The 14,079-nt window shown below is 41.4% G+C and overlaps 1 protein-coding gene across 2 annotated transcripts in view; it reads right to left on the bottom strand.

The window, feature by feature from the left end:
• Positions 1–14,079, bottom strand: part of CFAP61 (cilia and flagella associated protein 61) — a 134,034-nt gene that overhangs the window by 23,910 nt on the left and 96,045 nt on the right. For both annotated transcript variants that reach the window (XM_050893300.1, XM_050893299.1), the window contains exons 21-24: positions 13,147–13,439; positions 8,370–8,697; positions 7,782–7,873; positions 4,432–4,637 (exon numbers count right to left, since the gene is read on the bottom strand). In XM_050893300.1, the coding sequence (XP_050749257.1) occupies positions 4,432–4,637; positions 7,782–7,873; positions 8,370–8,697; positions 13,147–13,439 (919 nt within the window). The remainder of the gene's footprint in view (positions 1–4,431; positions 4,638–7,781; positions 7,874–8,369; positions 8,698–13,146; positions 13,440–14,079) is intronic.

Here is a 14,079-nt window from a genome sequence, read left to right as displayed (position 1 = left end):
TGCTGGGAAATCTAAATGCAGACCAAAAGATTAAAACATTGTACCTTCTTGCCTTATAGGAAGGCCCTCCCCAAAATAGAGGCATAAAGAAGGGAGGAGGGGAGTGCATGTTTCAAACCAGCAAGTTTAGAAGCTTAACGAACAAACCACAACGTTTTCACAGTCTACCTTTTCTCTTCACTAAGGGCACTTCACATCTTGCTAGAAGATACTGCAAGTGGATCTAAGTGTAATGTGTACTAGTTTAAAAGGATTTTTTTCAAAGTCAAAGACAGAAATTCAGTCCTAACATCAGGTTTGCATTCACACGGTCATGTAGATCATTATAGACCAGATGACCACCACCCAAAACAGTTTTTCTTCTTTTTATCACACACACAGAAATCAATGAATGCATTTTCATATTCCTTGCCAAAAGAAGACCAGACACCACTAAGCCTCAAGACAATCTTCATCTCACAAGAGATCCTAAAACATTTTTCAATTTAATGGTTTCCTAATAGATAGTCTTCTCATGGCTAGGTTTTAACACTGTATATTGTTGTATATTGTACAAACATATATGTACATTGTCTATAACAGTGTTATGTGGATATGTATTGTATATACGATATTATATATTATGAGACTACATTACATTGCCAGCCTTTTTCCATTGCTCTACCTCCTCCTGAAAGAAGCCATTTCCTGTGCCAGTTTGCTTTGTGCTAGGACTGTTACGTGGAGATTACAGGCAGTTTGCTTCCTCCTCTCACCGTCTCTTCCTTTTTTCACTAGTCCTTTCACTCTGCCTTGGCTGACTGCAAAGGGCTTTCCTTTACTGCAGTGGGTTGCTCTTCTGTCTCCCACCCATTATAGAGAATCTGTCCTCCTCATAGTATAGACATTTGTAACAGAAATACCAAGACTGATATGAATGGAAATGTATGTGCGTGTGCATGCATGCGTGTGAAAGCACCGGAAGACACAAGCGAGCAAGGATTGAAGAACAGCGTATGTTAATTGCTACAGAGCAACATATGTGATTTCATTCAAATGACCAAATAGCAAGAAGAGAAGTAACAAACCTATCTAAAGATAAGGTATAAAGAAGATGAAAAACAGGACTGGAGGCAATAAAATAACCAGATAAGAAAAACCTGGCAACTGTAATTCAGGAATTTTGCCACAGGCTAACGAGAGGTGAGATGAAATAATGATGCAAAAGATCCTAAACAACATCCACATCTAAAGGCTGTAAAAGACAAGTCCAAAATTAGGTCATCATCACTAATTAAGAAGAGCTCAAGAGATGTGATGAGCAGCTGGTAAGCGGTGTCCCCCTGTGTGGCACACTAGTGATCCTGGCCAGACCACGTGGACACACAGGTCGTGGTGCCTGCGAGCACGTGGATGCAAGAGAACCCTGACCTTGCACAACTGCAGATCCTGGTAAGCAAAGACCCGTTAAGATACAGGCAGTCTTGCAGGAGCTGATGACTCCCCCAATGAGTGTATATGCTGCCATCAGATAAAGCTGCACTTCTTACTCTTACAACGTTGACTGGCTTGACTCATCCTATTAACAGATCATCACTGGGATCTTCATCTCTCCTGAGATTTTTGAAATCTCTGTAGATGTTTACAACTTGATCTTACTCGTAATCCCCCGATCAGCTTGTGCACTGTGTGGGGATCCTATCACGATCATGAGAGCAAGGGAGGCTAATACATTCTTAATTTCTCTCATGAAAAAATAAGCTGTCCGTTCAGAAAGTTGATGTCTCATCTCTTCAAAATCTGTGTGCGCAGCTATCAAGAGTGCAGTCAAGTGCAGCTGCACTGAGGTCCCTGCGCTGGGCTACATGCCCAACGTGCAGCAACAGAGAGAAAGGGAACAAATGCTGGTTTTGTCAAGGTCAGGAAAATACTGCTACCTGTGTTGCAGGCAGAAAACCCAAAGCAAGATGATTTATTCTTCCAGATGTTGACACTGGTGTGAAACTTGCTAGTACATATAACAACTAGCACTGTAACCACATCTGGGCAAACAACAAAGGCCTAAGTGTCTGGCAACATTTGTGGTTCATAGAAAAGATTAGGTCACAGCTGTGTTTGCACATTGTAACACCATGAAAAAGACTGATGATACCTTGCCACAACCTGAATATTGAGTTTCTTCCAGTGCTCACAATGTATTAGCTGATCAGCATCAGCTGTGACAAGGAAAGAAAATTATCTGCCATCTTAGCCCATATCTCATACAATTGTGTCATCTTCCTTCAGTTTCTACTTAACACCTATTGACAATATACTGTTTATGTGAACTTTACATTTGCTGTGTGCCATCCCTCTCTTGTAAAACAAAACCAACATTTTCTATAAATCAAAATCAATCCCTGTAGCAGCAATAATTCACAAGTTTCACACTCCTCTCAGCAGAGGCATACAAAGGTCTCCTGAAGTGAAATTTGTAAAGAAGCATTTTTGTCCAAGAAACTTTTAAACCTCACAGTTGAAGTTTGGCTTCATCCCGTCTTTCAGTACAAGATGAGAAGAAAAAAAACGAGGAGCTAGACTCTGTAATATTGACAATGAGGAGAGTGTGCAGGAAGAGGACTGCAAAACACATCAGAAGAATCATGAGAGCTGCACATCCAGTCCCAGTGAAGCCCTGAGTCCTTTTCAGGGGAGTTCACCCTTTGAGACGGCAGTTGATACCACTCTTCTCAAAATAGAGCATGCAAACCAATCTCTTGTCATTAACTGAAGGGCTTGGCTGGATCCCCCCTCCTCCCTGATTTCAGCAGACATTCTCATTTCCCTGTCCTTAGCAGCGTACAATGCCTTATCCATATTCTGGTGAACCTTTTTGACACTGAACCAGCAGAAGTGCAAAAGCCAGAGAAAGCGGTACAGGAAATCAGAGGCTCTTAAGTCCCTGTCTCAAGATATCAGGTGCCTCATTCCTACAGATTTTTTTGAACCAGTAGATTGCTATTATCATGCAAAGTTTTTTTTGGACCACAGCACATCCTTTACAGCAAATTTTTACAAACTGTTACCTAAATAACATTATTTAATCTGAAAAATTTGCTACCATTTAAGCCTTTCTTCAAATCAGTTATAAATATAACAAAATCGGACCCAGAGACTTTTAAGGCACCGTTATCAGCTTTGTATCATGATAAAAATGTACCATTTGTTCCTGTGCTTGGCTTTGTCTCTAAACCAGCTTATGTAATGCGGTACTTCACTTCTCTATCTGTGACAATTTAGGTTCCCAAGCCACCACTTGTGAGGGTTTTTTTTTAAAATGAAAATCAAAATAAGATGTATCAGCAAGTTCTTCTTTACCTCCTGTTTCAATTACATGGTCAAAGGATTCTACCCCATGAATGAGACTCAAGGCTGGGTTTGGTTTGGTTTGGTTTTTTAAGCAAGCTTGACCTCAAAAGCACTTGTTTTCACTGAGGCATAAGGAATAAAACAAGTTTGAGTTTTTAGGCCAGGTAATCTTTTAAGATATGAAATTCTGGAGAAGTAGCAGAAGATTAAAGATATAGTAGATCTCATTGTTTCAGATACTCCTCTCTCCATAACAACTTCCTTAATTAAGTTCTCATTTCCAAAAGCAATGAAAAACTCTCTCAGAGGAGACGGCACATAAATCTTGGCTAGAAATAGCCAGCCTCTTTAGTCTCTCCCACCACCTGAGAGACTTGCCCTGGAACACCTAGTCCCCAGGACTGCCCTGCGCTTGCTTGGGCACAGCGGGCAGAGGGGAGCACCTCAGAAAATCTGCAAGACCTGTTTCATTGCTGCAAAGCGCCGTGGTGGGATAAGTCCTGTAAGGTGGATGGGGAACCTCCACTAAATATGCAGAGTCCTGACACAGCCTCCAGCTATAAAATTAAGTTAAAATAACTCCCTTACGCAGAAAAAATAGTCTAGATGATAAACTTCAGGGTTTGTTTCATCACCAGATAAGCAGGCAAGTTGTTGGGTGTGACTATCATCATGAGTGATTTAAAATCTCCCTAGAAACCTTTGGCTTAAAAATTTTATTCAAAGTGACAAAAATACTGACTTTTAAAAGTGACTTCTGAATATGAATCTTCAGTAAAAAAAGGATTGTTCAGGTTCAGCTTAATGAGTTAAGCCTACTGAATATTCTAAGCAAAAGTTATAAAGATACGGAAACGTTCTTTCAGATGAAAGATGGTCAAGTAAACCACTGCTCCTTCTCTAAATAAATCTCAGACATACAGCTCTTTCCAGGAAGGTCTTCAGGGCTTGCATTACCACTGATAATTTGCCAAATAATGGAAAATATTTTTAAAAATCTATCTTTTGTTCTAAGGGAAAACAGCCAGAAGATAAACCATAATAAAATAAAACTAGAATTCTGCCAGAATGTAGATTTTATGCACAATGTTGAGTTTATCTTACCTGTAAAGATCTGTAATCTGCCCTTCATTCCAGCGATAATAAAGATCATTAAGAAGACGCTCATGCTGTCCATACAAGCAAATGTAGTTGGAGACAGGAAAGGGTTCCTTTGAAAAGCAGGTGATGCTATCTACCATGCTATATTTGTTGATATGCATCCTGAAATAATTCCCATGTCTTGCCTCTCCGGTTATAATCTCCATCCCCTGGAACAGAAAATACAAGGAAAGCTGTGGAAATGGAACGAACACCTGACTCGGCATACGTACAGATCAGCTAGGGTTTCCTAGCTGATATGTACCATTTCTTAAAATCCACAACCTTTTTTTTTTTTCAATCAGGAATACCCATTCCTGATAACATGGTTTATACAACAAGGCACGTTGCTATGGTTCGGACACAAAGATTTTCTGTGTGGTTCAGACCTTGATTAACAGCACACAAAACTATGCAGCATAGGACTGCTGCATACAACCCAATCCTGAGTGCCATTTCAGACACCTAAGGGTATCTGGGCCATCCAAACTGCGCTGGCAGTTACGACACAAGATCCATGGAAGACCTGTGACCTCCTGGAGCAGCAGCTGGAGGAGATGCCCTGGGGCATCCCAAACAACACTAGATGCCTCTGTTTAGGCAACTGAACTGAACTCTATTCATCCTAATTTATCACATAGAGTCCACGTTATTGCATACACATGGCATATCATAATGTACTATAGGATACCATCCTGATGAGTGAAGAACACACTGGTATACTTTTACTCTCTCTCCAGATTTATAACTATACATATATATTTTTATATATGTATATACAAACAGTATATGTGCAGAGTCCAAATTTATGGCACATCGTAGAAGCTATACGATTGTAGGCAGAGGATTGATACTACCACATTAATCAGTTACAAGCAAACTTCAATGTTACAACTCAAAGATTTATCACATACCAATTAAGCATTTTTGGCTTTGTGTAGCAGTTGTCCAGTAGTCAGAGGTGTGATGTGTTGGAACAGCCTTCCAACAAGGAAAGAAATACCAAGAAGGACCCTGTTCAGTTCTAAAACAAACTTCTAAATTTTATAAATGGCACTATGTACTAGATGGTTGCCTGCAACTGCAGGAGGCTGGGCTTGATCTCTTAGGACGTCTCCTTCAGGCTATGTTCTCGACTTAAATGGTGAATTACTATTGCCTTTAAAAAATATATATGCATATACTTACATTGCATATATATGCATATGTATATGTGTATATATATATATATACACACACAAGCACATACACATATATATATATGATTTAGAATTGCTCTCAGTGACTCCCTCTTGCTAATTTGAACAGGGGCTGCCAAGTGCTGCTAACACCAACTCTACTATCAATAAAAGAATAATAATGTTGGATGCTGATGCTCAAACTGTAGCATTTAGTTTCAGCTAGTTAAATCAATCACTTAAAAGACAAAAATGTAAAAATTTGTTTCAAACCTCACATTGCAGTGGGATGATCAAATAGCCTGAAGCTGTTTTTTAAAGCTGTATTCATGTTCCAGTTTTAGGTATTTCTAAAACCTGTTGCTAGGCTACAGTAACCTTTGTTACTTCCACATCTCTCAGCTAATACATTTCACTAGCTTCTCTTACTTCTTTCTTAGGAAATTCTTTTAGGATTTACATGAAGTTTCTGGAGTGGCTTTAAAGATGTTCCCTTTCAGACAGCAGGTAATCAAAGCTGCAGCAAAAGAATTCTAATCATGTTCTAGCAATTTGGAGTGACAAAACCAATTTTTCTCTCTCCAATAGTCCTTTCTGCTTCCCAGTACATGCTGCTTTGGACAGCTCATCCTGGATCTGCAAAGCTGGAAAACAAGGTGAGCCATGCTTTGATTCCTCCCCCCAAAGCATAGATTCCTTTTTAAAAAAATTTCTTTCTACGGACCATCGCTGTCCGAGTTTTAAAATCAGCACTGAAGTAGTCTTTTAAAAGGCACTCTTTACATCAACTACAAGAATGGGCTTGATGCAGAAATCCCTGAGGAAAAACGTATAATCTGTACGAAAGAGGAACTTGCCTAGGTGGATAGTCCTCTCTGGCTTTAATACACATGAATCCAGTTTCTTGTTTCACAAGTCAGGTTCTCCAGTAAGAGAAACATCTCCATGTTTGTATCGTGGGACGATCTCCTATGTAGCCCAACTGTGTAAAGTGCTTCCCTCTTTCCTGTTCAAAGACGACTCTCATGGTTGCAGCACAAGCTATTTTCTAGCAGCAAAGTATGGAGCATCCCTTCCAGAATATATTCTTTTCCTACTAGTCTAGAAATCAACTGAATTTCACTGACAGACTGCAAAGTTTTGTCATCTGTATGCATTTATAGCACCTTATTGCAGGGAGGAAAGAGGTTAAGCGCTAAGGCTGAAAGCATATTTTAGTGAAATCCAGCTAATACTATCCTATGCCCTCTTTACAGAAATTGTGCATCTTTTGAGAAAGCCAAGTATCAGAAAGTATGGAAACGAACATCTGAGAGGTTCAGTTATGTAATTCATACTTGTTCACCAGCTGTACCTGATTTAGATGATGTACCCAGGCTTAGCTGACCAGATTTGTTCTTAAACAAATCTGATGGCAAATACCACCACTACCTTGATGTGCGGTGTCTTAAATATGTGCTAGGAACTTCAAAAGCAACATATTCCATATGACTGAGAAAATGACTTGTCTCTCTCTACAGAATCAAGCAAAAAGAAAGCCATTCTGAAAAAGAGAGTACTGAGGAAAAGCCAACATGATAACCTCTCAACCTGTGCCGAGACAAATGGCTCAGGAACCGGGTACAGTGCTGAGCCACCAACTCTGGGAAAAAAGGGTCAAGGAGTTGAGCTGTAGTGCCCCATTAGGGAGCTCTTTGAACCCAAAGTGCTACAAATAGTAATGAAGAGTTCAGGGCATCAGGGCTTGACAAGTATTTCCTGCCTTCAAGAACCAAAAACCCCTTCAGTTCCGCTTGATTTCATGGCAAAGGAATTACGAACTGCAGCAAAGAAGTTAATCAGATAATCTCATCTCTATGTATTCCGCATTTACAATATGACAGTGAATTTACATTAAAATAAATTAAATATTTTCACATAATCACAGAGATTTGTTTGTATGGGGTTTGTTCCATTCCAGAGTTTACTGCTAAGTCCCAGCTCCGGAAGGTCTCTAAATACATCCTTAAACCCATGCTTACTCCAAATATTTTTTTAAGATGCATGGTACTTATGCATGTACCTGTGCTATCTTAAATAAGAGCATCTTTCCAAATGGAGGATGAAACAAAGAAAAACTTAAATAATGTAACTTACATGATCACACAGCGCAAGCTCTAAGTCCAAGCGGATGGGCATTTCTGGTTTGGAAATATGCAAGTAATTATAACCTCCAGGAAGGACACCTCCTGCCACAAATGAAAACATGAGATTTGTTAAATCATAAACAAAGAAGAAAATAAAGTATTTGTTTGCCCTCCTTCTCCCATAATCTTTGTTTGTTTGTTTACTAAATGGCTCTAAAAACAAGGAACTTATTTTGTTTTACTGGACTTCATGTTATAAACTTTATTGGTACTCTTCTACATATTGGTGCAGTAGCTACACATTGAAAAGTTCTGGTTATAGTTTTACTGATCTTGAACTTGGAATAAAGACACTGAGTTTCACTGGAAACACCCCATATTTACTGCGATATAAATGAAAGCACCAGTCGGTCCATTATTAGCAAAAATCTACAGCGTACGCTTTTATTGCGACTCGCCTCTCTCCACTGACTATATAAGCAGCTTTGAGGACTTTACTGCATTAGATGGCATCTTAGGTGAGATGGACCTGCCCTTATATAACAGGAGAAATACCAAAGAGGGTATGGAAGTATGACAGAAATCCATTTTGACATACCTTTAATTTTACACCCTTTGTACGTGGGGATGAGTCTATCTGTGCCTTCTGGTGGCTTAGAAAAGGGCTTAGGGGTTGGATCAAAGAGATTCAGCATAGATGCAGCAAGCTCAAAGCCAATCTCTTTTGAATTGAAGTTGCTGTGTGTCCATTCATCTACATAATATCTCCTGGAGTACTTTGTTAAAGGACCTGCAGCCCTGATACTGACATCATTAGTACGGAATTTGGTATCGATCACAAGTCTTCCATCAAAAACAAGGCAAGCATCATTAATTGCCTTAAAGGTTTCATAATCCACCGTCCTGTAGGCAAAGCTAAAAAATGCCTAAAAGAGATGTAAGTAAGGGTAGGTTATTATATATTAGTTACTGGCTAATTTCATAAACCAAAGCCTACGCTTCGTTCTGAATGTTATTTATTTTAAAAAACAAGAACATGAAATAAAGGATGATTTTACATACACAGATAAATCCTTCTGATCCAGTATTTACAGCTACTAAAATTAAAACAAAGACAGTAGAGAGGAGAATTACCGAACTAGACTCATCTACTTCTGGTTATTAGATGAGTTTTATTTTAAAAACTCTAATATTAAACTATGTCAAATAGCCTGAGTGGATGCGTGTATTTTCTGTGTTAGTATGAGCACATGAAATAGACTTGAACCTTTTATGAAGTTGGTTTTCTTCTTTCAAATGCTCAAGCCAAACTGAAAAACTAAGTAATAGAAAAGTACAATGTACTTTGCATTTTAGCAGGATAATTGTATATTACAAATCTTTTTCCAACTGTTGTGCCTAACTCTTTACCAACAAACTATGTTACTATGGCCACCAGCACAGGGATATTCAATGAAACAGAAATAGGAAATTAAAATTGTTCAGAGGAAGTGTCATCCTCCTTCAAACTACAGCAGCAGAATTTAAGCCAGTGGAAGCTATGGAGGCCAAGAAGTTTGTGAGAAGTACAAAAGGACTGTATTACAAAAATACTAAGTATTTACAGGAAAAGGAAAGCATTCAGATTTATTAGACTTGATAGTGACATAGATTTTGGAAAGCATATCCAAACTTTGTCAGGACTGAAACACATCTCTAACTATTCCAGATCTGCATAATACTTGCTCTAGGAGGCAGACTAATCTGTACCTCCTTGGTGTTGGGACTACTGCCCCTGCAGTGGCTGGGGCTAGCCACTCTCCGAGACAGGGCACAGGTCTATACGGACATCAGATCCACGTAGATCATCCAGGTCAGCCCAGAGGAGGCTGTAAGTAAAGTACTTGGTACATTTGGCAAGCAGTTACTGAATCTGGTAACCACCACAGCAGATACCTATTCGCTATGTTTTGGTTTGTGGGACTGAAAAAAGATGTGACTTCCAATCTTTGAAAACACTGCCTGTGCTGTCTTACTGCTCCTTACAGAACTGGCCCTGAGGTAGGGATTTATCCTGGGACCAGCATCTACTGAAGCCACGAGCTCGTCTTCCCTACAGGAAGATTTCAAGGGCATTGAAAGAAAATAACCCTAAATCCTTAAATTCCTCCTCTAAGTCTCAAAGAAAAAAGCTAGTGATAATTCCCTTCTTTTGTCTTCTCGTGGCACCTGCACACTCCCTCTCTCCTGGGACATGAGGAAGCAGATCAGACCTCATCTCCCCAAAACAGAGGCTGAGGCAGCACCACCGCGACAAGCACTACAAAGCACGCGGTGCTGGAAGCGGCCACCAATTCGTCCTACGCGTTGGGCGTCGGTGTGGAACAGATGTGCACACAGCACGTCATGAAAAATGTGCGGGATGCCTGAAGAGCCCCTTTGAAATCCAGCGCAGCGCGAGAGCGAGGACGGCAGGGTCCCGCCACAGCCCTCGCCTTTTGTCTGCACGCTCTGCACAGACTCTGCGCATTGATTAGCAGAGAGGAGCTTTCGAATCAATTTAGAATCATGCACGTCTGACATTTGTCTTGATACGTGTTTTATCTGGTTTTCTACATTGCCTAAAAGTAACTTTAAAGAGGCAAAAGCCTGTCTGAAATCTGGAACCAAAAATGTGCTCACTAAGGACAAAAGTGCCTATTCAGATGAAGCTGGGAGAGGCGCTGGGGAAGGTAAAACCCGCATCACCTGGAGGTGTCTCAGTTCTGAAACACAAGGAATGAGGAGCAGGTAAGCGAGGCTGGGTCACTCCAGCTTGGAACCGAGGGGCACACGCACAGAACAGTCCCTGCCCCAGGCCCTCACCTCCATCAGAGCGCCGCAGACAGCAGGAGAAGCTACAACTACGAGCGGTGTCGTCGTAGTTGCTTCTTACAAAGGATAAACTGAAAGCTGCCAGAACAAAGGTCCCAAAAATAGTGTAAAACAAGAGTGCACTCTGGACATTGAGGGTTAAAAGTAATAAGAATGACAAGGTTGAGAGATGTTTTAAACAAGATCATGGTCTGCAAAGTGTACAGATGAAGACCGCCCATCTCATTGCTACAATACAGTTTGTGAAGCTCCAGAGCCTTTATAAAGAGCTTTCCCCTTCATCAGTGCCCTCAGCTTTTAAAATGATTAGATGACAAGTTGAATGTCGCTGCCCACCATCAAGAAATATTACTGTACAGGCTGAGGAAAGGGTGAAAAGTGATCAGACGAGCATGCATTATCTTGCTGCCTTCATCTTGAACAGCCGAGACCTAACTGTATCACAGCAAACCAGCATCAGTAATACGTCCTTCCCTTAGTGTCAGCCTCAGGGAGGACATGGTTGTGACCTGGGTAAAAGTATTACCCAATTATACCACCAAAGAGCTTTCCTGTGGACTAAGGGCAAGCATCAGATGCTCAGGACCAGCTAGATGAGCCAGCCGGAAGAAAAGGCACAGGAGAGGGAAGCAAAGGGAGCTGGAAGTTTTAGCAACACTGGTACAGCAGAGATGTGGCAGCAGAGGAGCCAGAGCCTCTGGGCTTGTTCATATATAAAACAAGTAATGAACTGGGCACAGTGAAGGGAATTCTAACCATCTAGTAGATCCAAAACCAGGGAAGCTCTGCCCGCGAGGGTGAGGGGACCACACAGGCCCACGTCCTGCCGGCTGACAGGCAGGACGGTGTCACCGGAGGGGAGGGGAGGGGACGGCTGCAACCTCCAGGCTGGGAGCCATCTGTCAGCCCGGGAGGGGAGGGAGGCAGGCTGCCGCTTCAGGGAAAGAGGAGATTTTCTCCCGTTGTTTTTATCCTGCAGGACTCAACAAATTAAGCCCCCAAGAACTGCCAATCAACAGTTGATATTGGCTCAAATCCCAAAAGGCCCAGAGCTGCTGCAGTGCCGATTCCTGCACAGCCTGCTCCCTTGCAAATGCAGCTGCCTTCTTGGCGGAGGCTGCTCTCCGGAGCCCTGTCCTCCTCTGAGCCCATCCTCCCAGGCAGCTAAAAGCAGATACAGGAGCCTTGCAAGACAGCTGAATTGGTTTTGGAGAATATAAAGCCCCCGACATCACAAGTAATTGCACATCTCTCACCTCAGAGACTGGATAAGAGAGACCTCGAGAGGGAAGAACCATGGCTGGAGGAAGGACGGGCACGGGGCACAAAAGGGCAAGAGAAACAAACCACGAGGAAATTGGGGTCTTGAAGGAACAGCATAGGTCACACAGGCAAGGTGGTAGGGAAAACAGGGGGGGCTGATGGGAAGGTGGTGAATGCATATTAAGTTGCAAGAACAAGAACCACATTGAGATCTCTGTGGAAGAAGGATAAAAATAGAAGGATTTCAGGGAAAGAGGGGAGAAATTGAAGAGCTGCATAAGAGGAGAGAGCGAGAGGAACATCACTACTGATATGGGGACCAAAGTCAGGAGACTGCTAGCAGATAGAAGTACTATGCAAGGTCTTCACCTCCATCAGAAAGGGCTTAACCATCCAAATGTTAAAAAGAAAAGGGCTGGGAAAACCCAATGACTTGGAGCTTTCCAGTGCAGGGGAGCCAGCAAGGACCACTGACTCCTGGGGAGCTCTCTGGGGGAGGCACACGGCTCTTCCCTTCCAGAATTACAACAGACTTGGTGCACAAAGAAGCGTGCGCACAGCAGGGTGCGTTGAGGGAGCCATACGGCTTCCTACGGATGCACGTTTTGAAGTGACTCTATCAGAAGTGCTCACTCACGTGGATTAGCCCAATAAAAAAACCCAGAATTATTCTGCCCATTAGGAAAGGCTAAAACCTTTCCCAAATCTCACAGCAGGGCCATACCTGTGAGTGTGCGTATAATTTACTTAGATAAGATACTGATACTGTAGATGAACAAAAATGCAGTCATTAATGTAGAGGGAGAAAAATCTGTTTAAAATATATTTTAATTAAGTTACATAGTGGGCCTCTCTATCCTAACATTTTTGGCTTCTGTTATGACTTAATCAAATGCACATAACTATAGACAAGAGTCACTGTACACATTTAAATAATAAAAGGATTTCTGGAATTATTTAGAAAATGAATTAAGAGTATTTGTCACTCAGCAGTGAACAACTATTTGTGAGTCAGGTGACTTAAATACATTTTAATCCAAATCAGTCAGGGCATTAACAATGGTTTTATTTGGATTAAAAAAAAAAAAAAAAAAAAAAAAAAAAACACAAAAAACCCCAAACCCTTTAGACTAACAAGTGAATGTTCAATCTTCTAGAGACAATGAGAAAACAGACAAACCAACGAGGGACTATCTAAGTTTGATGGTCTTTGTCTTAAAAAACAGACTGAAGGAAATACAATGAAAGCATATACTTACTGAACACTGCAATTTAAACGGTTTTGTATTAGTAGTGAAAGCAGCACATGTGATAAGGTCTGGGTCGTCGCCTTCGTTCCACTGTGCCAGGATACTGTCATAATAAACAGACACGCCAGCCTTTGACAGTGCCTCCTGAACAGCACTTTCGATTTCGTTGTTGTTAAGGCAAGTAACGTTTGAGCTGAGTGGAGGCTGTACGAGATGTATGCGAGAACCATTAATTCCAAGAGATAAGAGGGTTTCTACCGTGGTGTAAATGTCAATTGTATTCCCATAGACAATGACGTTCCCTAAGGGAAAAAAAGGGGAAAAATTTCTAAGATGTACAATGAAAACCTTATTAGTATAACTCAGATGATAATAACACGAAATTGCTCTCTTTGACCCTCTTATTTCTCTGATGCTATGAAGCAAACAATGTTACCTAGCAACAGTAGCTAAGATAATTTAGTGAAGAATCTGTACAAAACATCCCACAAAGTAGGCAAGTACTTAACACAGAAGTATGACATTCATTCTGACCCCATAATTTGAAATTATTTTGATTGAAAATCCTCTATGGCGAAAAAAACCCACCCCTTTTTATTTTGTTCTCCCCTCCCTCCTCAATTTTGCTCATTCAAAGGACTTACTGGGGGGGGGGGGGGTCGGGAACAGAAGCAAATTAAATACATCATGCAGAAAAAAACTCCACAAACTATGGAAAGACCAAGTTCTAGAAAACAAGCCACTGTGCAATACAGGAGGTCACCAGTGCTGCCGCTTCCTTCCACAAAAACCTCATCTCCAGACAATGGAGACGCCCCTGCAGATGTACCCCTGTGCCTGCTGCTTCCTATCTGCCGGGCTGTCTCACCGAACTGCCCTGCTGAGGGGCACTGGCAGGGAGTGGCTGGCAGCTCTGCACTGCTCTTTCAAGACAGCTGCCTC

Source organism: Gymnogyps californianus, chromosome 3 (genome assembly GCF_018139145.2).
Source record: "Gymnogyps californianus isolate 813 chromosome 3, ASM1813914v2, whole genome shotgun sequence".
NCBI lineage: Eukaryota > Metazoa > Chordata > Aves > Accipitriformes > Cathartidae > Gymnogyps > Gymnogyps californianus.
This window is presented reverse-complemented; position numbering and strand designations above follow the sequence as displayed.